Source organism: Ursus americanus, chromosome 10 (assembly GCF_024610735.1).
Source record: "Ursus americanus isolate L20-20 chromosome 10, mUrsAme1.1.p, whole genome shotgun sequence".
Classification (NCBI taxonomy): Eukaryota; Metazoa; Chordata; class Mammalia; order Carnivora; family Ursidae; genus Ursus; species Ursus americanus.
Genome location: NC_142136.1, coordinates 4,305,513 through 4,331,567, shown reverse-complemented (window position 1 = coordinate 4,331,567; position 26,055 = coordinate 4,305,513). Strand labels below are relative to the sequence as shown.

Below are 26,055 nucleotides of genomic sequence, written 5' to 3'. Positions count from 1 at the left end.
TAGTTTGATTTAACATGTATTATAAAGTTGAATATAAGGATGAGGTTTCTAAGAACCATTAGGGAAAGGTGGATATTGTTATGGTGTCTGTTGTTTTTTTCTAAATTGTTGCACAGATTTTCTTTCTTTTTTTTTTAGTCTGATGTAAACCAGACACTGTGCAAATTTGTAAATGATGGTCCTTAATATCAAGTGACTCCGGCCTAGGGAGAGAGACAGTAATAGAAACAATTAGGCTGTATAGTGAAATGTTATTTCAGTAGATGTACGCACAAAGTGTAGTGGGATCCAATATTTAGCTGGAAGGATGAGGGAAAAAGTTGATACTTGGTCTGAGCTCTCAGGGATGGATGGGTTTTGTCGGATACCAAGGGGAGGAATATGTAGCCAAGGGAATGGCAAACACGCAGTCGAAGCTCCCATTCTGTGGGGGGTGTGGAGGTAGAGGTCCTGGGGTCATGAAGGTAGACTTGGGTTTTGTGTACAGGGGAAACCCGCTGAAGGAGTTAGAAACATTAGAAAAACAAGATAAAATTCAGGTTTAGGCAGGTCAGTCTGGAGGAAATGCAAGCAATGGAGTAGAAATGGCAGAAAAGAGAAGAGGCACAGCTCGGTGGGCAAGTGCAATTGTCCAGAGCAGTGAGGGTGGAGATCTGAACGTGGCTGCCATGTGCATCTTGTCCTTGTTTATTTTCCTCTCCCAGTCTCTGTCTGTCTGTCTCTGTCAGTCTGTCTGTCTCTCCCCCCTTCAGTCATACTTGCTGTGTCCCTCCAACCTCAACCTTTGGGTATACTCGTGACTGTTAATTTTGTCTGGAATGTTCCTACCCCGTTCTTTCTTCTGACTTTAGTTTAAGCATTCCATTCCAAGAAGCCTTCCTGATTGGGTCCAAGTCTGGGCACTGCGTCTCTCTTGCAACTTCAATTCTGTATTTGTGATGTTGATTCATACTTGTTCCTCCATGGGGGTAGGGATGCCCCATGGGAGTAGGGATTGTGTCTCCTTTGTTTCTTTTTTTTTCTTTCTAACTGAAACACAATACATGACCTAAATTTAGTGTTCAGTAAAATTATTGAATGAGATAAATGACAGACAGAATCCAAATTGAGCAAAAGTTGAAAATTTGAACCATTAGAACTGGGTTATTTGCTGGGTTTCAAGATTGCAGAGGAAGGAATCAGTTGTGTTTACGAAGTTTCTAGGTTGGGCCGCTCAGAGGATAGTTATAGCCACTAAGAGAAAACAGAGGAGCGAGAGGTGAGTGTGTGTGAGGAAGATAGAGAAATAGATTTGGGTCATGTTGAGCTTGAATTATCACTCTGACATCCAGACAGAATTGTCCAAGGGGAAGTCGAAGGTGTAAGAGCCAATTGTGCAATTCTCTGGTAGCTTTCTTCAAGCATTCAGGTACATTTCTATCTTGCTTTTCACCTTCCTTGATTTCAAATATGTTTGCATGTTGTGTCATGAAGCTAATTTTCCTCATTGGTAAGTTACTGATATCCAGTGCTTTACGAGTATACACCATTAATAATGAGAAATACTCTAAAGTAATGCAAAGAAATCATGGCAAAAGAAAAAAAAACATATTCCATGGAGCTGATGACTCCACTACAAAATTAGTAATTTTTTTTTAAAGATTTTATTTATTTATTCAACAGAGATAGAGACAGCCAACGAGAGAGGGAACACAAGCAGGGGAGTGGGAGAGGAAGAAGCAGGCTCATAGCGGAAGAGCCCGATGTGGGGCTTGAACCCAGAACGCCGGGATCACGCCCTGAGCCGAAGGCAGACGCTTAACTGCTGTGCCACCCAAGCACCCCCAAAATTAGTAATTTTAAATCAAAACAGGTCACTAATTGTAAAATGAAATAACTTACGAAGATGGCATTTTGTTTTCCTGGGTTTGGTTTGGTTTGGTTTGTGTTTTTACTCTTGGTGTTTATGAGGCAAGATGAAGGGCTGCCATTTTACATACCGTACAGTGCTTTAGACATAGAAATACTCACACTGGGAGCGGTGCGTGACCATGTCCAGTTTGTGCTCAGGACTCTGCACACACACACACACACACACACACACACACACACACCCCTTCCGTTCAGATAGCTTTCTTTACTCCTATTGACTGTTGTGATCTCTATATTATTTTATCAACCTTTTTCCAAAAACACCAAAGAACTAGCCCCTCTTTAGTACTGCCTTGGGGCCATTGTAATGCTACCATCTTTCTGAATTATCCAGAACTGAAAACTTGTTTTCATTATTAGTTTTTAATTCTCCTCAGACACACACTCATTAGTCACAGACTTTTCATTCCCCCCCCCACACAATTTATCTTGGATGCTCTATTTATATAATTGCTGCTGGGATCAAATCGTCCTCATACGACATTTACTACCAGTCAACAGTTGAACCTTGGCTTTCATTCTCTCTGCATGGCAGCTGAGTCTACACAAGGACACATGTATGACCTTTCCAAAGCACAACATGTATCAGGTGGGCCCCTCTCAAGATTAAAAATTCCTAATTTTTAAAAAACTTTCTGGTAAGTCAAATACGTACTTCTTAATTTAGCTCTCTAGAAATACTTTTAAATCTCTGTTAACTCGTATTGGCAAACTGTTTATCACTGGTCAAATAAAACTGTATAATCTAGTGTTTTACTCCAGTAGAAATGTTTACCCCAAAATCATACTTTCTTCAATTTCTTCACAAATCTGTGTCCCTCATTAGGTCAATATTTAGATCTTTATGGGATTTCTCCTAGTTAGACTTTTCTGGACACTGATTATTCATTCAAAACTAGTTCAAGAAAAATCAAACTGCATTTCTCATGACTTCCATATACTGAATGGTAAGGTATACAGAAATAGGAGAGAGGCGTGGCCTTCAAAACTCTGGTGCAGTGAAGTAAGAAGACGGAAGAAGAAGGAGACCCAGGAAAATGCAGGAAGGACACCTCATCCAGACTAAAGAGTTTGGGAGAAGCTTGAATGAGATGAGTAAGGACTACCCAAAATGAGTAGGTGTGCATCATACGGATGGGGCAGATGTGCTGGGAAAGCTCTGTGTTTCCCACCGCGGTTACGTGTGATCTGCAATAATTGCGTTATTTATGGTAGTTTATTAGGTTGAGCTTTGTTGAAATAATATACAGTGAACCCAACTCCAGTTTGAAAACGTTTAGTTCCAGTACAGAAAATAATACAGCAGCTACTAGCAATCCCATAAACTTTCAAATCCCTTTTCCTAAGTAAATGCTGTTTGAATATAATATAAGTGTCGTATTTTGACAGATGGCTTTCAAACTCAAAATGTTTTCCGTGTGGAAAATTTCTAAATGCTGTTCTGTGAGGTTGGTTGGATTTTATTATATCAAATATTGGGCAATAGTAAATTATTTTTGTTCTAAAAACTCTTATTTTAGGAATCCTCTTTTATAAACTATTTTTGCCATCAATATAATATTTTTGTTTTAGAAATATTTTACACAAAGTTTAATGTTACGAATAAATATTATGCTGTAAATTTGTACTTAGCAAGATTATCCTTTTTTCACACATTTTTATAATATAAAATATGTATATTTAGAAATATGTGTGTCCCCATGAAACACAGAAAGGTTTAACGTATTCTATTGCCTTGTTTAGTTAAAAAGATAGATTATTCTCAGACTCTTCAAATTTCCTTCAATTGTAGTATAGGGAAGGATGCGCAAGACTGTTGAAAACCAAATACAATTGATGACCATTATAATTGTTACCAACATTGTGTTTCTTATATTAGACTATGCATTCTCAAAACACTTGTGGCTGGCTCTCTATGCTACTGGGAGATATGAAAAAGCAGTATTGCTATTTTGACTCACTTTTTGTGAGCAATAATCTATACTTTAAAATCAGATCGATGTTGAATCAGAAAGTCTTAAAGGATTGTACTAGAGATAAGATGATAATGGACATCAGATTTCCTAAAACGGAAGAAAGGGAAAGAGGTAAACAGCACTGATGAGATTGATGGGACCTAAGCAGCATCTCATGAGGCCAGAGTGGGTAGTCCTCCCCCTTATTTCCAGCAACACTCCTTCAAAAGCCTTCAAAAGTGACTTTCTCTGGAATCAGAGAAGTTAATGAATGACACTGGCATCAGCAAGTATAATTCAAACACTGTTCTTGAACTTTTATTTTAATACTCCACTTTCCTTTCTGAAGAGTAATTCTGGAAATAAGCTTTTCTCCCCACAGTGTATTTTCTTCTAAAAGTTAGATTTCTGCTACTACCTGATGGAATAGATTATTGTTTTTTAACGTGTAGGTTGTAGTCAACTTTAGTGGGGCTGCAGAGGTTAAAATTCAGATGTTTTCTTATAGTTTGGGAGTGTCAAGTCATCACTCTAGGTAAAGCTCTTTCTTTAAGTAGAATGTGTAAGTCTCCTGTGGGGTGTTGCGTAAATGGCCAAGGAAAGAATTCGTTGAAATCAGGAATAACATCGTAACAGTTTTTCTTGTTTCTCTTTATCAGGTTCATTTGGTCTTCATGGCCTCCTAGTGCCCTACCTTTATGTGCCCAGGTTATTGGGTTCAGTACTGTGAAGAACAATAATGCTAGCACCACTCCCACTGTAATAGCCAAGATTGATCTCGCAAGTATTGTGGGCCAGGAATGGTCCTAAATATGTCACACGTAGTATCTCATTTAATCTCTGTATGCACGTGCACATACAGCGGAGGAAACACGGAACATTCGGAAATTTGACCTCGACTTTTGTCAACATTCTCTTCTGTGTGGAGGGAAGATTCGAGCTTCCCATGCTCTGACTGAGCCTCGCATCACTCACAGAGCTTATCACAGTGCCCTGGGAGCAGTAATTCCTTAAGAAGTGTTTGTGAGAAAGATAGAAACACGTTTAAGTACTCTAAGTACTGCGCCCGCTCTTCAGACTTTCTCTGCCTTGGGTGTTTGGTTTCTTCTTTCTTGCATGCCGTCCTTACTCATGACTGTTCTGCCTCTTAACGATGCTTTTACATATTTTTTGTGGCAGAAGGTCTGCCATAGTAACAGCACTAATGAAGCACATTTTCCCCGTGGCACAGACATGGCCACCATCTTTTCAACAAAAGAATCACAGAGTAGTTCAGAATGTTCTGCTCCTATTGAAATGATCAGATAAACATAAAAATATGTTAGAAAAGTTTCAGGGGTATAAAGGAATTGCAGCTTTTTTTTTAAAGATTTTATTTATTAGAGAGAGAGAGAGAGAGAGCACAAGTGGGGGGGTAAGGGACAGAGGGAGAGGGAGAAGCAGTCTCCTCACTGAGCGGGGAGCCTGACAGATGCCAGGACCCTGCGACCATGACCTCAGCCAAAGGCACATGCTCCACCGACTGAACCGCCCAGGCGCCCCGAGAATTGCAGCTTTTAACATTATATTTCCTCTTTGAAATACCAAGGGGAACTTCTGCACAGATTTTCTGATGTGATCACTCCCTGCAGCAGTGTTCTTTGAAGGCCTGTGTGTGTCTGCACAGCTTGGGAATAGCTTATAACTCTTGACATCTGTTATTACGTGTTGTGTTGTAAGTATTAGAACTCAGAACGTTTTCAATTAGTAAGTGAAGAAGGAATTCACTGTGTCAGACTCTTAAAATGTGAACATAGAGAAGCATGTTTTTAAAGTACTTCAACTCTGAACAAAATACTTGCTAGATAATAAAAACTAATATTTTCTTAATTTAAAATAGGCACACTTAAATTGCTGTTTCATATTTTTCGTAGATATTTACTGCTCTGTTTTCTTTTCCCATAGACAGTGTTCTCGTTTTGCTTTCACCTGGAGGCATGTGTTTTTATTTACCAGACTAGTTCTCTGGTTCCTTGAGTGCTATCTGGAATATCATACACGTGGTATGTGATGCAAACGGATGCTTCCCAGAAGCTTTACTGATTATGCGGTTTCAGGGAAATCTCCCATTTTATTTTTAAAGATGCTCTCTCCCTTCTCTTCTTGGTCCAAAATATTTTACCCAAAGCCTGACTTTGGCTCCAGAGTGAAACAGGCGTGGCTTCAGTTCTTGCCCCATCACTTTCCGCCACAGGCCCCGAACAGGCTGTTTACACTTTCCGGGACTTTGTTTCCCGTATGCAGTTTTTAGGATTTTTGTGAGGTTGCCTGTATGTATTTCATCTGCTCAGTAAATGTTAGCAATTGTTTTTATTTTCAGTAATGGTGATTGTATTAGCAGTAACAGTGAGTTACTATTTAATGTTGGCTTTTTTGGTTTGTTTCTGGTTTTTTTTTTTTTTTTTGAGAGAGAGAGTGGGGGGAGGGGGGAGGGGCAGAGGGAGAGGGAGAGAGAGAATCTCAAGCTGGGTATGGAGCCTGATGCAGGGCTGGATCTCACGACCCTGAGACCATGACTGGAGCGGAAATCAAGAGTCAGATGCTTCACCGACGGAGTCAACCAGGCGCCCCTCAATGTTAGGTTTTTTAAAACAAAAAATCACTTTAGAGTATTCTGATAGTTTGGCTCATATCTGTGATGGATTTGAAAGACACATGATAATACTCAACTCGCATTCTGTCCAGGCATGACACCTGAAGGCAAGTTAGGCAGAACTGTCGGGATGATATACTTACCGTGTCTCAACAGCATGTTGAGTTTTTCTAAACCATGAATTTCAAGTCCATACTTTATTGTAAGTAAACTTTATAATAAAAATTTGTGTTCAGGTTTCATAAAGCAGTTTTAGAACAACAAGCAGGCTCTAAGGAGCATAACTGGTTCCATGTTTCCAGAAGAACAGAGTAGTTTTGTGCGGTCAGGCATCATGCTTCCCTTACCGTTCCTATTCAAGTAACTAAAAGGATGTATTTTTGCTTTTCAGTCACTCAAGACTGCTTGCAACTGATTGCAGACAGTGACACACCCACTATACGGAAAGGTAATAAGATCATCTCCTGTAACTTTGCTGCTTACGTTCCATCACTTACTTGTAAGACTGTATTCAGAGTTTCATCTCCAATCAACTGTCTGCCTCCAAACTTCTCAGAATCAGATGTAAAATAAGAAACTTCAATTTATTCAAAATCATTGGGGAATAAATATTTAGGCTAATGTAATAATCTAATAGACAGAATTACCTTAGAGACACTAATACTTAGAAATTTAAAATAATTAATGTATGATAAAACAAAATCAATACTAAGCCAAATTCCAGGAGTTTTTTAGAAATCATTTTGGCTTCTCTAGTGACTCGAGATCATCTTCACAAATATTAATTCCCCTATTGTATTAGGTGTTAGAAATCATAATAGGATGAAGATAAAACTGAACCGATCATAAACATTTTATATTAATTATTAGTAAATATGTAATATGTGCAAGTAAATGTAACTGTTTTATGATAATCCAATGTGAAATGATTGCTTTATATCGTGCCCATATCTGCTAAAGTCATACAATGTTCCAGTTGCACTTAGCAATGAATCAAATATGTACTGTTCTTCACTTTCATGGGATTTACCTTTGGATGAGGGGGAAACAAGAAAAAAAAAAGCAAATGAACAAGTGAAATGTAGAATGATAAAATTAAGTACTATGGGGAAAACTCCAGCAGGCAGGGGCTAGAGAATGTCTGGGCTGTGAACCAGAACAGGGAGTTCACAAGTGTCAGAGGGTTAAGCTGGGGGCCGGGAATGGGGAAACAAGAAGGAGCCCAGAGACTGAATTTGGATGGGCCTTTGTAATGAGTGCCAGGAGTGCTGTCTTGCATCTGTATTTTTCTAGTGGCTTTAATTATCCCAAATGTAACACAAGTACTAAACTATTTGAAATTCTGTTATTATTTATCCCTCTGCATTTTCCAAAGTCCCATGTTTGCAACTTTAATAGGCAGCAAACTGTTTACTAAGAGTTCAGATGAAGTCAGAAGAAGACCTTAAGGACCAAAGATAAAATTTTTAAATTATAAGTTAGGAAAAGTTTGTTTTACACATTTGGCCAAAACAAAAATGCTGTCCATCATACAGAAAGATGAAACTGCTACTTGACTGTGAATGTGAGCTGCATGGAGGCTTGTGCATGATCTTTCTGGTCGGTGGCTGCTTTCCACTGACCAGGGTGCTCATCTGCATGCGTTGCCCCTTGGACGCCCAGGTTAGCCTGGTGATGCCAGCAGGCCTCGAGCAGCATGTAACTGTTAATGGGCATGGGCTTCCTTAGCACCACTGCTCGTCCGCATCCCGTAAGGTCTGGTATGTTGTGTTTCCATTTTCACTTGTCACAGGATATTTTTAAATTTACCTTTCAATTTTATCGGACCCGTTAGTTGTTCAGGAGTGTGTTGTTTAATTTCCACGTAGTTTTGAATTTTCCAGTTTTTCTCCTGTTACTGATTTCTAGTTTCACGTCATTGTGGTTGGAAAAGATACTTGATGTGATTTCAATCTTCTTAAATCTGTTCAAATTTATTTTGTGCCCTAACATTTTATTTATCCTGGAGAATTTTCGTTGCGCACTTAGGAAGAACGCATATTCTGCTACTGTAGGATAGAATATTCTGTATTTATCTGTTAAGTGCAACTGGTCTGTAGTGTTGTTCAAGCACACTATTTCCTTATCGATTTTCTTTTGGATGATTTATCCATTATTGAAAGTAGGGTATTGAATTCTCCTACTCTTATTGTATTGCTGTCTATTTCTCCCTTCGAGTCTGTTAATATTTGCTTTATACATTTAGGGGCTCCAGTGTGGAATATATATATACTTTTCATATTCTCTTGAGGAATTGGTCCACTTGTCATCATATAATGACCTTCTTTGTCCCATGTGACATTTTTTTTACTTGGAGCCTATTTTGTTTAATATAAGAATAGCCACATCTTGTCTCTTTTGTTTAACATTTGGATGAAATACTGTTTTCCAGCCCTTCACTATGTGTGTCCTTAAAGCTGAAGTGAGTTTTTTGTAGGCAGAATATGGTTGGATTTTGTTTCTCTTTCAATTCACTCAGCCACTCTATGCCTTTTGACTGGGGAGTTTAATCCATTTACGTTTAAAGTAATTATTGATAGGACTTATTATTTTTCTTTTGTTGATTGTTTTCTGGCTGTTTTTTAGTTCCTTTGTTCCTTTCTGCCTGTCTTGATGTCTTCCTTTGTGGCTTCATTATTTTGTGTCTTGGTATCTTTCGATTCCGTTCTGTTTGTATTGTGGGTGTCTACTATAGCTTGCTAAATTTGTGTTTACCATGATGCTTACATAAAGCAACTTAGTTATAGTAGTCTATTTTAAACTGGTAAAAACTTACCTTTGATTTACATCTTTTTATACTGTGTGTCTATTAACAAACTCCTGTAGTTATAATTCTTCTAATACTTCTGTCTTTTAACTTTTATACTAGAGTTCAGAGTGATCTATACTCATTACAGCCATTTCTTTCAGGTTTACTGGCGATTTGTTTTAGCCCTTTGATTGTATTGGATTTTCTCGATTCTTCACGTTCCTTGCAGCTTTGTTGTCTATGCAGCTACCTCTCTTCCTCCTCATGGACTGATTTTGACTGGGAGACACTTTTATTGGTCAGCAGTGCTTGATATTAGCCACTGTAAAGCCTCCAAGAGCAAGGCTCCCTTTGCTTCCTCCCTTCCCTCCTGGAGGAAAAAAAATCTGTTCTCTGCTTTTCCTCAATCTTGCAAAACAAAACAAACTGCTGGCTGTAAAAGAATGTCCTCCCCTTTTCTTTTTTTCTTATTGTCGCAGGGATCAAGCTCTTTTGGTTGTTCACCACAAAGTATGGGGTGAGATGGAAACCAGCTCCACAGAAGGCACTCTGAAAGGCCATGTGGCCAGGTGCACACTCAGATCTCACCATCCCTCTATGGGGGAATCACAGATGGAGGCTGTCTTCTTGGTGCTGACCGAGGCCCGTTTGGGGGAGAGATTGATGTGAATAAGTTGAAATTGTTCCTCTTACCCATATAAATGTGACTGCTTCTCAGTTTGTGCTTTACTACTTAGCCTCTACTTCTTAGTGGGATTCTGAATTTCTTTTCAAGGTATTTGGCATTTTCAGGGTATTGTTAAATCAATGTTTCTGTGGAGGGATGATGTGTAAGCCTTACTACCCCGCACCTTGCTGTCATAATCCTTCATTTGGAACTTGAAATGTGTCATCCCACTGTCCTTTGCCTACACGGTTTCAAGTGAGAAATCAACTGTTAATATGATTGAGCATGCCTTGCACTGGAAGAATTGCTTCTCTCCTGCTGCTTTCAGGATTTTCTCCTTGTCCTTTCTTTTAACCACTTAATTATAATTCACCTTGGTATGAATCTCTTTGAGTTTATCCTTTTTTAGAATTCATTCATCTTCTTGGATGTGTAGATGCATTCTTTCTTCAAAGTTAAGAAGAGTTCAGCCCTTATTTCTTCAAATACTCTTTCTGCTCCTTTCTCTGCTCCTTCTGAGATTCCCATAATGCAAATGTTAGTCTGTTTGAGGGTCCCTTGTGCTCTGTTCCCTTCATTTCTTTTCTTTCTGCTCCTTAGACTGGATAATTTTAATTGTTCCATTTTCAAATTTTTGGATTCTGCCTTCTGCCTGCTCAATTTGTTCTGTAACCTCTCTACTGAATTTTTGATTTCAGCTATTTTACTTTTTAGATTACAAGTTCTATTTGATTCCTTTTTTAACAAAATATTTTTTATCCGTATACAGATAGTGTCTGTTTGTTCATAGATAATTCTCCTAGTTTTCTTAGGTTCTTTGTCTGTGGTTTCCCTTAGCTTTTTAAGCATATTTAAAAGATGTAAATCTTTGTCTAGTAAGTTCAGCGTCCAGGCTTCCTCAGAAATGGTTTCTGCCAATTTCTTTTTTTTTTTTTCCCTGTGAATGGTCCATAATTTTCTGTTTGTTTGTGTGCTTTTGTCAGTCTGCTGTCCCTTGTTCCAGAAGGCTACATGTAATGTACATCTTTAAAGTTTTTGATTGACACCAGCCTGGGGAGCTGCTCCTATCTGAAAGAAATCTCCAGACATGGATGCCTGGGGGGCATAGTCAGTTAAGCATCTGACTCTTTGTTTCTGCTCGGGTCATGATCTCTGGGTTGTGGGATCAAGTCCCACATCAGGCTCTGTGCTCAGCATAGAGTCTGCTTAAGACTCCATCTCCCTCTCCCTCTACCCCTCCCCCACTCTCTTCTCTCTCTCAAATAACTGAATAAATCTTTTTAAAAAATGGAAAAAAAAAAGAAAGAAATCTCCAGACAAATGCGTAGCCACAGTGATTTGAGAACATAGCAAGTATTATACCCACCAGCGCCAGCAGGGCGCCACTGGAACTCAGGCCATCATCTCCATAGGTGCTGCCAAGTTGGAGAATGGGGGATGGGAAGTGACCAAGCAAAAATACAATAGTTCCTTACTGAAATTTAACAGGCTTTTTCTTTTTTTCATTAAGTACTCTCTTGGTTGCTGTAAGTTTTTTTTATTAGCTTGCATATATTCAAAGATGTTGATTCTGTAAGTTTTGCCAGCTTAATTGCTATTTGGTGGTGGAACTTATTCTTTGAGCTTTTTACTTTGCCATTTTCCATGACCACGCTGGTCTAGAATAAAATTAATATGATTCCCCTTAATTTTCTATATTCCTTCTGTCCCCCACCATACATTTTTTGGGTACTAATATTTCTAAATGTTTATGTATGTACTATTAAAATTTATGTTTCTGTTCCTTGTTCTATCAACTTTAATACACAGCCTTGGAGCCCCAGGTATTACAAATGAGGCCATTGATGAATTTACTATCAATATTTTTCCTCCTCTACTTCTCTGTATTTGTAAGTTTTATAATTTCTACATTGTCACGACATAAAACTGTTTCTTGCTTTTATTTCAAACCATTCTCTTTATGTGCTTTTTTCTTGCTTGGTTTTACAGATAAATATATTTAATACTCTTTGCAAGTGCTTTTACTGTGCTTTCCTCATTCATGTCTTAGTTTCCTGAATTTCACTCTTGACTAGTTTACTCTAAATGGGCTCATGAGAATAATCTTCATTAAGTTTCTGCATTGATAAAACTCTATCTTTGTAGTTTCTTTACTTTAAGGACAGATAGCTAGCTGCGAAATCCCCAGTTTCCCCTTTCTTTACTTGAGTTGTAGGAATTTCTCCACTCTCTTTTGGCATTAAATGCACTTTGAAGAAAACTAAGGTAAGAGAAATTTTTCTTCTTATAAGTGACTTGACTTTCTTGCCTGGTTACACAAAGAATTGTTTATTTACCTTGAAAAGTCAGTACTTATTTTACTCTGTATCTCAGGGTTTACTGCTGTGGTAGGTAACTTAATAACTCCTAAAGATGTCTACAGCCTCATCCCTGAGACTTGTGAGTATTGTAGGTCACGTGGGAAAGGGCACTTTGCAGATGTGATTACAATAAGAAATTTGGGGGAACTACCCTGACTAATCCGGGTGAGCCCAGGGTTATGATAAGCGTCCTTAGTTGGGTCAGAGTCAGAGAGGTGAGGTGAGGATGAAAGTGAAGATGGGGGTGCCTGGGTGGCTCATGGGGGGCCTGGGTGGCTCAGTCGTTAAGCGTCTGCCTTCGGCTCAGGGCGTGATCCCAGAGTGCTGGGATCGAGCCCTACATCAGGCTCCTCCGCTGGGAGCCTGCTTCTTCCTCTCCCACTCCCTCTGCTTGTGTTCTCTCTCTTGCTGGCTGTCTCTCTCTCTGTCAAATAAATAAATAAAATCTTTAAAAAGAAAGAAAGAAAGAGAGAGAGAGAGAAGAAAGAAAGGAAGGAAGGAAGGAAGGAAGGAAGGAAGGAAGGAAGAAAGAAAGAAAGAAAGAAAGAAAGAAAGAAAGAAAGAAAGAAAGAAAGAAAGAAAGAAAGAAAGAAAGAAAGAAAAAGATGGGCAGGATGGGATTGGTGCCTGGGAAGACGGAGAAGGCCAGGAACCAAGGAAAGCAGGCAGACTGTAGGAGCCAGAAAAGGCAAGGGATGGGCTTTGCAGCTTCCAGAAAGAACATAGACTTGCCAACATCTCGATTTTTGCCCATTTTCTGATGTTTAGAACTGTGAGATGGTAAATGTGTGTTGTTTTAGCCACTGAGTTTATGGTAATTTGTTACAGCACCAACACAAAACTAATGAAGCTATATGGAATCGACTTTCCTGCCCGGGGTGCACCCTCCCCATCTGTGGTTGCTCTGCTTGACTTTTTATTGTTGCTGGTTTTGTCTGCCAGGGTCCCAATGACCTGTATGCTGGTAATTCTTGACCTGTCTTATAGGTCTTATGCATTCTGTAGTTCTCTATATATTTTTCAAATACTAAACTCTTCATTTCCATCTTACTTTGTTTTGTGCAATACCTGTTTCTGGATCTGAAACTTTTATTTTCATTTCAATGATTTTTTTCCTCTGCATCTTCCACGTTGTTTTAGCCAACGTGGAAATTTCTTGGACTGTGAGTTTGTCGGAGATTTCGGTGTGCATACAAGGGCTTCTTCTCCATTAGGGAGTTGATTTTTGCTGGCTCTTTGTAAGTTGGCCACTGCCAGGACCTGTCACTGTTTTCCTGGCTTCCCCCCTCCCCTTCCACACCCAGCCCCAGTGCGATCCCAGTGACTTTTGGCAGCCCGTATGGCTGCTCTGGAGAACATGCATCTGTCTGCTTCTTTACATGACTGAACAGGAGGTAAAAACGGACAGACATTATTTCCACAGTCGTGTTGATAGCGGAAGTCTCTTGTTTACTTCTGCCTTGCCATCTAATTATTTCGTACAGGCAATGATGAAATTTACTGTTACTCTCCCAATAGAATTTGACACTTGATGACTCCCTTCTTGAAACACATGCTGCCCTTGGTTTGTTTCTCTAACCATTTTCTTACCCTTTTGGCCTCTCCTGTTTGAATTTCTTTGCAAATTACTCTATAATGTATCTCCCCAATATAGATGTTCTTCAGTCCTCTGATACAGTCTTATTCTCTTCTCATTCTTCTTATTCCTTTGGCGTTCTTCAGTGCCCCTCTGCTGTCACTTAGCATGTATGTGCTGGTGGTTTAAATGTCGATCTGTAGCCCAAACCACTTACCTCCAAGCCTATATACACCTCTGGCTATTTAACATCTCTGTCTTTACAACTTGGTGGCAACTCGGCCTGGACTGTGGAAACTTGTCCCCACGTTTCCTCCTCCAGCGTTCCTATTTCAGTGAGTGTGATGACTGTGTCCTCGGTTGCTTCAGGCAGAATTTTGGGTATCATTCTTGACTGTTCCTCTGACTCAGTACATTAATCTCAAAACTCTATCAGTCATCCCCCGTGAACATAACCTGAATTAATCTATCTCCCTTCATTCCCATCTCACCATCCTGGTACAGACCACCGTCACCTCTCCTCTTGGTTGGTGTCCTTGGCCCCCGTTTTGTACCTTTTGTTGTCTGGTAGCCACAGAGTGATATTTTTAAAACAGAATCATCATTTCTCTCCACTGCTCACAGCCCAACAGGGGCCTCCAATGGCCCTTCATATAGCTCAGCCCCCATGGCCCTGCCTGGCTGCTTGTGTCCCCCCCGAGTCCCCTGCTCTGCCCCAACTACAGAATCAAACCTGTCATAACTGTGGATTTCCATGCCAAACAGCACTTGTTTTATATAAAAAATTACCACTTCTTGAATTGGTCATCATAATCTGCCTTCTAAAAAAGTATTATCAATATCTTATCCCCTAAAACTGTTTCCAGCAGCCGTACGATAAGATTAAAAAATCAAGAGAAGTAACCAAATACGATAGCTGTGATTGACAGCTGCTCTCTGTAGCGTTTTTTTCAGTTACTGAGGGAGGTGACACCGGCAGTATGAATGTTTGCAAGGAAATCTATTCATAAAGCAGAAAAAAAAACAAGTATTAGTGAAATATATCTGATTTTTCTTTTTTTTTTGTTTGTTCAGGATTTAATTGGGCATTTTTTCCATTTTTAAAAAATTTATATTCAGTTAACTGACATATAGTACATCATTAGTTTTTGATGTAGTAATCAGTGATTCATTAGTTGCGTATAACACCCAGTGCTCATCATACCTGGTTTTTCGATTAAATTTTGTCAACCAAACTTTGTTTTCATAAAAGTCAGAACAGGAAAGAGCTACTCTTTTTTTTTTATTAATAGGTACTTTTTTTATAATAATTTTTTATTATGTTATGTTAGTCACCATACAGTACATCCTTAGTTTTTTGATGTAAAGTTCCATGATTCATTGTTTGCGTATAACACCCAGTGCTCCATGCAATACGTGCCGTCCTTAATACCCATCATCGGCCTATCCCAATCCCCCACCCCCCTCCCCTCTGAGGCCCTCAGTTTGTTTCCCAGAGTCCATAGTCTCTCATGGTTCATTCCCCCTTCTGTTTACCCCCCCCCTTCCTTCTTCCCTTTCTTCTCCTACTGATCTTCCTACTTCTTATGTTCCATAAATGAGTGAAACTATATGATAATTGTCTTTCTCTGTTTGACTTATTTCGCTTAGCATTATCTCCTCCAGTCCCATCCATGTTGCAGCAAATGTTGGATAATCGTTCTTTCTGATGGCTGAGCAACATTCCATTGTATATATGGACCACATCTTCTTAATCCAGTCATCTGTTGAAGGGCATCTCGGTTCCTTCCACGATTTAGCTATTGTGGACAATGCTGCTATGAACATTGGGGTGCATATGGCCCTTCTCTTCACTATCTCTGTATCTTTGGGGTAAATACCCAGTAGTGCAATTGCTGGATCATAGGGTAGCTCTATTTTTAACTTTTTGAGGGACCTCCACACTGTTTTCCAAAGTGGCTGTACCAGCTTGCATTCCCACCAGCAGTGTAAGAGGGATCCCCTTTCTCCACATCCTCTCCAACATTTGTTGTTTCTTGCCAGGATTAATATGTGAAAGTAATTTACGTGTATACTTGAAAGTGTCTGCTTTTAAAAAGAGTAGCTCTTGCCTTGAGCAGACACTTTAAAATATACACGTAAATTATTTTCACATATTAATCCTGGCATTCTGTTCATTTAATTCACATATCATTGTACACATTAAGTTTTCAAAAACATTGAAATACATCAAGTATTTACAGCTCAGTGGGGCTGGAGAGTTCAGGCTTTATACTCCACAGCACATCTGTATTTAGCTGTGTGCTAACAAAGATAAGCAGTAATACGCTGAGAATTTACTTACAAATTCTCAAATATTTATTGGTGGTGATGCTTTCTAGTTTAGAAAAGCATCCTCCAGAAAGGCACTTCATGCATATTTTCTTGTCAGCACTTATCCACAGTCTAATTAGCATGCTAAAATCTAACTAAGTTTTAAGATGTAGAAACATGTTATAGTATTTATGCTTAAGTTTATAATTACTTTAGCTTTTAATGTACTGTTTTGTCTGTTTTCTTAAAGGATTTCAGAGTCACTCAGCACATACTCACGGAGTGCAACTGCTGTGCAGGGCTGTGTTCTTGGCATGTGGCCTCATGCAGTATAATTCGTGGGTGCACACGTGTGTGTGTGTGTGTGTGCGCACATGTGCAACGTGTGTGCATGTGTGTGCGGGGGGGCAGAGACACAGACAGTACATAAAAACCAGTAACCATGGACTGTCTCTAGTAAGACTCTTTCCAGGAAGATAGGATGAAATGCCAAAAGCAAATGTCAAGAGAACAGAATACATACCTGATAACTGCTTGTTTTTCTTTCTGTTCTGACAATGCAGCAGTGAAATTTGGTAAAAACCAGTTCACTAATTTTATAGATATATGGATGGTGTAAAGAAATAGGAAATCAACTAAAGGTATTAAAAAAAAATGTTTAGTCAATTAATCTCTCCAGCGAGAACGTAAGCACGCAGTTTCGGGAACATGCGTTTCGTTCACCTCGCGACGACATGTTACCCCTGTGGTTGCGGTCCAGCTCACACCGTTCCAGCAATCAGCTCATGAAATGCCTTTAAAAATAAGTAATATGAGGGGTGCCTGGGTGGCTCAGTTGGCTGAACGTCTGCCTTTGGCTCAGGTCATGATCCTGGGGTCCTGGGATCGAGCCCCGCGTCGGGCTCCCCGCTTAGTGGAGAGTCTGCTTCTCCCTCTCCCTCCGCCCCTCCCTCTGCTTGTGCTCTCACTCTCTCAAACAAATAATAAAATCTTAAAATAAATAAATACATAATACGATGCTTTTGAAACACAATGGGATGCTCGTGGGCAACAGGGGGTACACCACCGTTTTGAACTGGTTTATGTTGAAAGTGGAGTAGTTAATTCTGTGACTATTTGCTGCCCGTCCCCTGTCAGCCAGACATCATTTCAGGCCCCGGGAAATAGCCAGGAACCAGACTTCAGTATGCCTGAGCCCGGACAGGTCCGGATCTCAGACGTGTGCGGTTTTGAGGGGAGAAAAGGCCCTCTTCGGTCAGAGCGTCAGGCAGGTGTCTCCATGGCCGCGGGAGCGGTCCCCTTTCGTCATCAGTTGTATTTTACAGTGGTAACAACGCGGAATTCATTCTTCCTCCCATCTGGGGCACTCTGCATTTGAAAGTGCCTTGGGCGCATGATCTCATTTAAACGAATGTAAAACGACCGTGTTGTAATCTTCCCACTGCAGTGCTGCTCTGTCGAAACAGGGGATGATGCGTTTGCCTCTGTGACTTGTCACCAAGGAGACGTTTTCTCCAGGGACTGTCCCCTTTCAGTGTGGCACTGGAGGGCTTTCATCCAAGTCCAGTTTCCTCACAGACCTTCTTGGGAACAGTAGAGCCAGGCGATCAGGCCTGCTGAATACTGGGCGGCCCTCGCTCCCCGTGGGAGACAGAGGCACGTCCTGGGAGCCCACAAGAGGAGGGACGAGAGCACCGGGGTCCACAGGCACCTGTGGCTCCTTTCGTGGTCTCCCTCACAGCCGCCTGCCCTCCACCGGTGGGCCTGCTGACTTGGACGGCTGCTGTAGGGCATGGAACTCAGACTCACAGTGTCCTTTCCTTTGTGTGATCACCTCGGGTTCTTTACTTCTCCACAGTGTCCAGAAAATATGGGGTTCTTGTTTTATACTCTTCCCTCAAGAATCCTATTTGGAAGAAGTTCAGATATGATGGGTTTGCCTTGGGGGAGCCGCTGAAGCAGGCAGGTTCACTCAGCAGGTGTGCTTACGAATGTGGAAGCCTCCCCAGCCCCCACCGCCTACAGCAGCTGCTTGCAAAAATCCGCAGGGAAATGGTTCTTTCAACTCAATCTAGGACAAGTTGTTCTTCTCTGAGCTTCTAGCATATTGTCCTGTGGACAATTGTCCTGTTTTATTATTTCCCTTTTTGTAATGACCAAGGTGAAGCTTGGGGAACACGTGTGGTCCAGCATTACCAATTACAAGGGAACATTTTTTAGACTATTTTAGACCACAGTTTCATTTCACTATTCTCTCCTTATAGTACCACTTCCCCAATCTTCTTTTCAATTGTTTTCTGCCATTTTATTTATACCCCCCACATTCTTAACCTAGCCTCAGGGTTCACCGTTTACTGCAGTATTTTTACACAATGGTGAGAAACCCAGTGAATTTAACGCCGTGAGTTCACGGGAGAGAAGTATTTGTACCTTCCTCACGTGCCTCAGGGCATGGTGTTCCGGCGTGGAGGCTGGTGCCCCTCCTGCCTACCCATTTCTGTACCCCTGGCTGTTCTGTGCCCCCTTCCTCGGGCTCTTGTGCTCGGTGGCTCCCCCGTCACTCCCCAGTGAAATGGGGTCACGGAGAATTTGTGTGCTGACCAGTAACCACTTCAGCTTGCATATCACGGACGAGTATCACCGAGTTCTTGACCGTGTCCTAGTAGAGGTCGTGTCTTGGTCATTTCCCCCGCTGCTGCTAAGTGCTGTGCTCATGCCCTGCTGGGGAGGGGGCTTCTTCCCCTTCTCCCCCTGCCCCATGCCCCTCGCTAAACACTCCCCATCTTAACTCCCTCCTCTCTGGGAACCAAAGGAAAACCAGAAACTCTGTCCGTGTGTCATTCAGAGACATCTGGTCCATCTGATCCCATCCAGACCAGGCTCTCCGGTGAACACCGCGGAAACACGCAAGACTAGGAGACAACGCAGACATTTCTTCGGACGTGTTCGCCCTGGGTTCTCAGATCGGAGGGGTGCCGGGGTGGGGGGTCATGTGCAAACCACGGCTGAACCGCCAGTGGAGCGTCCTCATTGCTCTCCTTTGCCTCTTTGTTGAAAGACGAATTTCTCCTCTAAGTTTCAGACTCGGGTGTAGCCGCTGAGCGGAGGGGAAACACTGCTCTTCTCACGAGCTGTCTGTCTTCGTCACAGGAGCTTACACGTTCGTTCCGTGGCTGCTGAGCTTTAAAAGGGGAAGAGCGCTGGAGGAGAAGGAGAATAAGATACTGGTGAAAGAAACCGGTTACTTCTTTATATACGGTCAGGTAGGTGCCCTGCCCACCTGCGGCTCCTGCCCCGTGTCTCCCTGCTGTGCTCCCTTCTGACCAGTGTCTTTGGTTTGTTCTTCAGGTTTTATACACCGATAACACCTTTGCCATGGGACACCTAATACAGAGGAAAAAAGTCCACGTCTTTGGGGACGAACTGAGTCTGGTGACTTTGTTCCGATGTATTCAAAATATGCCTGAAACACTACCCAATAATTCCTGTTATTCAGCTGGTAAATAACAGTTCTGTGTAAATAGACAGAAAGACGTTCCTCGATACACCGTGTGGTTTTTATTCTCTGGAAGGATAAGCTAGTTCGTTTGAATCGAGACGGATAAAAGCAGTACTGATAGTTGTATCGTTCTTCTGTACCTGGAGAAGGGGCGGTAATGTGCTAGCCGTCAGCACCCAGAGCAGTTCTCAACCGCGTTTTCTTCAGTAGGTAATACTGGGTAAGAGCACAGGGACGATTACCACGTGCCGGGCACCCTTGTCTGCCCCTGACCTGGGCTCCTTCTTACGACCCCCCGTTTCAGGGCGGCGTCTGAGACCCAGAGAGGTAGCGCACGTTGTCCCAGGCGGCACAGCTTCCAAGTTCCGGAACTTGGAGTAAACCAGCCGGTCTGACCGCAGAGCATGAGCCCCCACAGCTTCTTTTGTTTGTGTTTTTGTTGTATGTGCTGCCGAAAAAAGGCTCTTGACCAGATCGAGGGTCCGGTCAGGTTGGCCGGTGAAGAAGCGGCGAGAAGAGAAAATAGAAAGGGAGGGCTTGGTTCGCTTCAGGTCTCTGGGTTATAATTGCCAACGTGGTCTTCATTTTATTTTGGGGGTAAATTCATCAAAGCTGGTATTAGAGGGAAAAAGAAAACCCATATTTGCCTCTAACACATGTATTCCTTCCTGGAGATTCTGACAAATCCATTGAGAACCCTGAGGAATGTCTTCCGTTCCAGACAGTTCCCTGAAACACAGGCCTGCAGCCTGGCCGCCTCCTCTGACGCCCTAAGTTTCGAGGGCATTTGCTGCCAAGTGCACAATCACTCAATCAGGAAGGAAGGAAAATCGTTGGTAAAAGCGGAGACGGTTGTCACTGTGGACTCGCAGCCACAACAGCTTTAAGGGGATGAGGAGGAAGTGTGTTGAACTGAAACTCCCTAATTTTCATAAAGAGATGTTCCCTGCGCCCCGCGGTGCCCGGTGTCCTGGCGTTGCAGAAAACCCGCAGAGCGGCCTGTCTGCACTGAGTACCTCGAGCGTCCCCAGGAGCTCTCTGGGGCTGTGTCTGGTCTTCGCCCCTCCGAGCTCACGCTCTCAGCCACACTTCCCAGGGGCCTCGCCTTTCAGGAGTAGTTCACTGGACCTTAAGTCTGGGTCTCAGTGCCGTAGCTTCGTGTGATGCATGAGAAACGTTCTCCAGGACATTCCAGGGGTGCGATTCTAATCTGTTCTAGCGCCAGTCTCCTTAAAACCGTTAACAGCTACGTGTTAGGACGTCAGGGCGTGTAGCCCAGGCCCAGCGGCGGGGGGATCGTGCAGACGGTCCGCGTGAGGAGCCCAGCGTGACGCCGAGCACCGCTCTTCCGCAAAGCTGGCTCCCACTACTTCACCAGCAAGTCGAGTGTGTTGTTGTAGACGTTAGAGCTGGGTGCTGTAATCTGGAAGGGCTGAAATACCCAGTAACTCAGTGTTAGAGTTTTAGACAGAACCTACTTGAGAATCGTCCGTTCACACGGACTTTATTTCGAGAGTTAGTCTTACTTAATGCTCCATGATCGATAGCCTTTGTCAAAATACCGGATGGTCCTCGGTCTCTATGGTAACAACTGATTTATTCAACAAATAAATGCCAGTCTTTTTTTTTTTTTTTTACCGTTTAATGTAGTCCTCAAATGCTTTGCTAATCCTAAAAAGTGTGCACGTTACCTTCACGATACCTGAAACTATGTTCTTTTGTTTGTCGTCTGTCTTAGTCCATTACAAAAAAACAAGATCCTTGGAGACAGAATCTTTTGTCATTCCGATCACAGCCCTGTGCGTGTCTAGAAAGGTGTCTGGTACATCGTAAGTTTCGATAAACAAACACTGACTGGCTGTTGCCTGAGGAGATCTGGGTGTTTTGGGCTTGGTGATGGATATTAGCATACGGGACATGCTTTGTGTAAATACGTTGTCACGGCATCTTCATGAAAATGCAACTACTTTTTAAATTGTTGGTTGAAAGTGTTAACAACTTCAACATTTTGTTTGTTAGTTTCTTTGTTTCTTCTCCCCTGATTGTCCTTTCTTTTTCTTCATGTTTGTCTTTTAAAATGGGGTCCCTGCTGATATACCGAGTGCAGTTCCCGAATTGCAGTCTGTGTTCCTGAATCACAGAACACATCATAGTAAATCAGGCACATACAGATTTATTGGTCAGTTTTGAGAAGCTAACTATTTTATTGCTTTCGATTACAAGGACAAATATGGTCATTTAAGGAAACGTGGAAATACAGAAGGCTATAAAAATAATCCAAACGACTCCTACCCCATGGTCTGGACTCCGGAGAAAACGATGTTAACAGAGGGGCCCTGCTAATTCAGTGGTGTTTTATGTTTTATTCTTAGTAATCTACGTATTTTATATGCACATGTAAGTGTGTATTTATGCAGTGTCTATTCTGCATAGTGTGTGTACTTTCTGTATTTCTGTTTTGTATTTTTATTTAACAGCATTATTTTTCTGTATTTCTTTTTGTATTTGCATTTAACACTACTTTGAACAAAATTATAAACAGTTTTGTCAATAAAATGAAGCAAAACCACTTTCAACCATACACTAGCCCAACAAGGGGTGTGCTTTAATTTACTTAACTTCTTTTCTTCTAATAAGAAAGACATTGTTTTCTGTTCAGAGTCTCCCTTGTATAGATAGCAGGCGATAAATACATTTGTATCTGTTTTAAGTCTTTCTGCTCATTTGCTTTAGCTTTTTTTGTTTTTAGGCTGGTAGAACAGTGCCTGGTTTAGAAGTCCGCAGGTGTCACTCGAAGTGTGAATGCCTATGTTAACATTTTCCAAAGTAACATCGTTTTATTTAATGCCCCTCCCGGGTTGTACAACCACTGAAAGTCCCTGTAAATCATTGTTTTCCAGGCATCGCGAAGCTGGAAGAAGGCGATGAGCTCCAGCTTGCAATCCCGCGTGAGGACGCTAAAATATCACGAGATGGGGACGGCACGTTTTTTGGTGCGTTGAAGCTTCTGTGACCTCCTTACACCTTGTCTGTGGCTGTATTCCTTCCTCCCTCTGTACCTCTAAGGAGAAGACACTTAACTGGAAATACCCAAAGGAAGAAAACCAGTAGTTACCGGAGCCTTTTCTGTGTGCTACTAGGCTTTGATTTGCTGAAACTAGACCAAAACAGGAAATTTAACAGACAACCACAGCCAAAGGGTGTCATGTGAATTACAAGAACTAGGGCCCGTTTAGGGAAAGATAGACGCCGGCTTCACACTGTAATGCCGTGTTGAACGACTTACTCATGGCTTCCTGACCTGGCAGGAGCGGGGGTTGCCAGGGGGCAATCCTCATTTCTTCCAAAACGGCATTCCATCATCAACCGCGGAACTCGTGCCCGTGTCTGTGGGACATTAGGACGTTCTTGGGAAATCTCAGGATCCAACCCTTCTCTTTATGTTATATATGTCCCTCTCCTTTTGCAGCTAACATTGTGGAAAGTTAAAAAAAAAGGGGGGGGATCTTGTATTTGACACATGAGAATGTAATTAAAAGCTTAAATTGAAATATATTAAGCAATTGGACTTAAAGTACAGGTACCATTTAAATTCTTCTGGTTTACTTCAAGCTTGCAATTTTTATCTATAATATTACATATCCCCTGATGGACGAACAGATATTTTTCACAGGAGAGAAGTCATTCTCTCCTGTGTCTACACCTAACATGTAATTTTTTTCTAGCTAATTTCAGTCACTTTAGAAACTTCACTGTGGGGTAATTCTGATTCTTACACATGTGAGCATGAAGTGAAAAAAGAGCTCTAATTGTTCTTATGTAAAAATAAAATCTCCAATAGAAGTTAGTGAATACATTTATAATAATGGAATCTATTTGCCCTTTATTTCCTATTCTTCTGTTTTAAGCTGCTGCTATTATCCCAGCCTTTAGAACATACTCATGTTATTAGCTTTACCGAAGTTGAGGTTTCATTACAGTTCTTGGCGTCCTGGAGGGCATTGGGTGGCGTGTGCTTGTTACGCTGAGGATACGCCAGAGACATCACCCTCCTTTCCATTAATAGAGAATCCTATTCACAAATGCTGTCATACCGCCTTTGTAACATCGATCTCCCTTGTTCTGCTTGTCTTTTTTGTAAATGTCATCGGTTTAAGGAGTTTACTTCATTAAACAGTTTCCTTCTCTCGTTTAAACAGTAGGTAGAAAAAATAGACCCTGGTCTACACTCATTTTCTCCAGTCTACACTGAAACGTGTTTAAGAATATGCTTTTCAAAACAAAACAAAAAATGATTTGTATTTTGTGTCGAAGATTAAACTTTGTTTAAAACTCTGATTACCATAGTTTGGGCTTTTTGGTTAAAATCAAATATAGTTTGCAACTTACCGTGTTTTACGAAATTATAATTAAAAAGTTTTGGCGGAGTGGGTGTCCTGATCTAGGAGGCGAGTCGTGGTCCTAGCGTTGCTGCTACCTTGAATCGCCAAATAAAGAACTTCAGTGCCCTCTGCCTGGCTTTTTGATTGAGTTTGGTTGACACCACTCATCTTTTGGTTTCTCTACATGTAACGAAATGCCATTTTAAAAATTCAGTGCAGGACGCAACTAATGAATCATCGAACTTTGCATCAAGAACCAGGGATGTACTGTATGGTGAATAACATAATATAATAAAAAAATATTATTATAATAAAAAAAATATGAAAAAAAATTCAGTGCAGGGACTCCTGGGTAGCACGGCCGGTTGGGCCCCCAACTCCTGGTTTCGGCTCAGGTTATGATCTCGGGGTCACGAGATTGAGCCCCGCGTCAGGCTCTGTGCTCAGCGGGGAGTCTGCTGGAGATTCTCCCTCACTCCCTCCCCCACACACATGCTCTCTCTCCCTCTCTCTAAAATAAATAAATCTTTAAAAATAAATAAATAAAAATTCAGTGCAAACTCATAAAACATGGTTAAGTAATATGTGTTAGGGTATGAAACAAAGCATTTGAGATTGTGAATATCTTCCATATTTCAAAAAGAATGTGTTCACGTCAATATTAGATAGATATAAAAGCAGTAATTCTTAGAGCCTATGGGTAAAGAAGATAGCGCTACAGATGGGCGGGCTTGCGCACCCAGCCACCGTGGTCCGTAGCTGGCTCCCCCATTCCTCTCCAATGGCTCAGCACAGTTTATCCCAGGTGCTGCTTTCCGCCACATGTTCTTTTTTTTTTTTTTTTAAGATTTATTTATTTATTTATTCGACAGAGATAGAGACAGCCAGCGAGAGAGGGAACACAGGCAGGGGGAGTGGGAGAGGAAGAAGCAGGCCCATAGCAGAGGAACCTGATGTGGGGCTCGATCCCAGATCGCCGGGATCACGCTCTGAGCCGAAGGCAGACGCCTAACCGCTGTGCCACCCAGGCGCCCCTCCACCACATGTTCTTAACTCTTACTTACCCACGTTAAAATGGGAATCCCGTCTTCCTCGAGTGTGAAATTGTGAGGGAAGTCCGAGGGGCTCACTGAGGGTTTATTTAGCAATGAGGAAATGGGAGGGGGAGGAGGAGAAGGAGGAAGCAGCATGGTGGTGTGTGCGGGTTTCCAGCACCAGTGGTCCAGCGTCCCTTTCCCTAGCTTTCCCCCAATTTACTTTAGGAAAAATGATGTTTTAGTGGGATTTCCTATAAGAACATTTATAGGTGCTTGTCTTACAGGGGAGCTCAGGAAGGAGGTCATAACTAAGTCCTGGAGGGTGTTGTGGGACGGATGGACGAGCCAGCCAGCCCCCACGAAGTGACGGGCAGCCCCCCCCCCCCCGGGCCCCTGGAGAGCTTCGTGCTCCTTCTCAGCCCCCGTGCGGAGAGGAGTCTTCCCAGCCTGGCTGGTGATGGGCAGCAGTGTTCTGTGAGAGGAACTTCAGCAATCCTGTTGTAACTTGAATTATGAATCAGGCTTGCCTGTGCTGGGAGTGAGCTGGTAACCGAAAAATCTAGACTCATTACTTGAAAACGGGACGTTTAAACTTTCTGTGAATATTCTCCGAAAATATCTGGGGAAACCTATGTACACATTTCTGTTGGACTGATACCCAGAAGTCGAATTGTTGTGACATAGGATGGGCCTCAGTTCAGCTTTAGTAAATACTTCCAGAAAGATCTCTGAATGATAAACAGTTAACAGAAAGTCACCAGGCTATTGGAGGCAACAGTCCACCGGGCTAGTTTCTGTCCACGCAGGCAAGCGCTCGGCTGCAGACCCCACGGGACTCTGTCCACCTGTCATCTGTCTGGCTCTGCACAAGGATGCTGGCGATGATCAAATACACTTTCTGCTGATTATCTGTGGGCACATTCGCTTTCATAAAT

General features: G+C 41.9%; 1 protein-coding gene across 1 annotated transcript in view; it reads left to right on the top strand.

Annotated features, from left to right (window-relative positions):
* The window catches only part of TNFSF13B (TNF superfamily member 13b), a 33,201-nt gene extending 9,162 nt beyond the window's left edge, over nucleotides 1-24,039 (top strand). Inside the window, exons 3-6 of the mRNA XM_045772886.2 lie at nucleotides 6,890-6,946; nucleotides 19,353-19,465; nucleotides 19,551-19,701; nucleotides 22,602-24,039. Of these exons, the coding sequence (XP_045628842.1) occupies nucleotides 6,890-6,946; nucleotides 19,353-19,465; nucleotides 19,551-19,701; nucleotides 22,602-22,714 (434 nt within the window). The 3' untranslated portion in view covers nucleotides 22,715-24,039. The remainder of the gene's footprint in view (nucleotides 1-6,889; nucleotides 6,947-19,352; nucleotides 19,466-19,550; nucleotides 19,702-22,601) is intronic.
* Nucleotides 24,040-26,055: the final 2,016 nt, after the last annotated feature.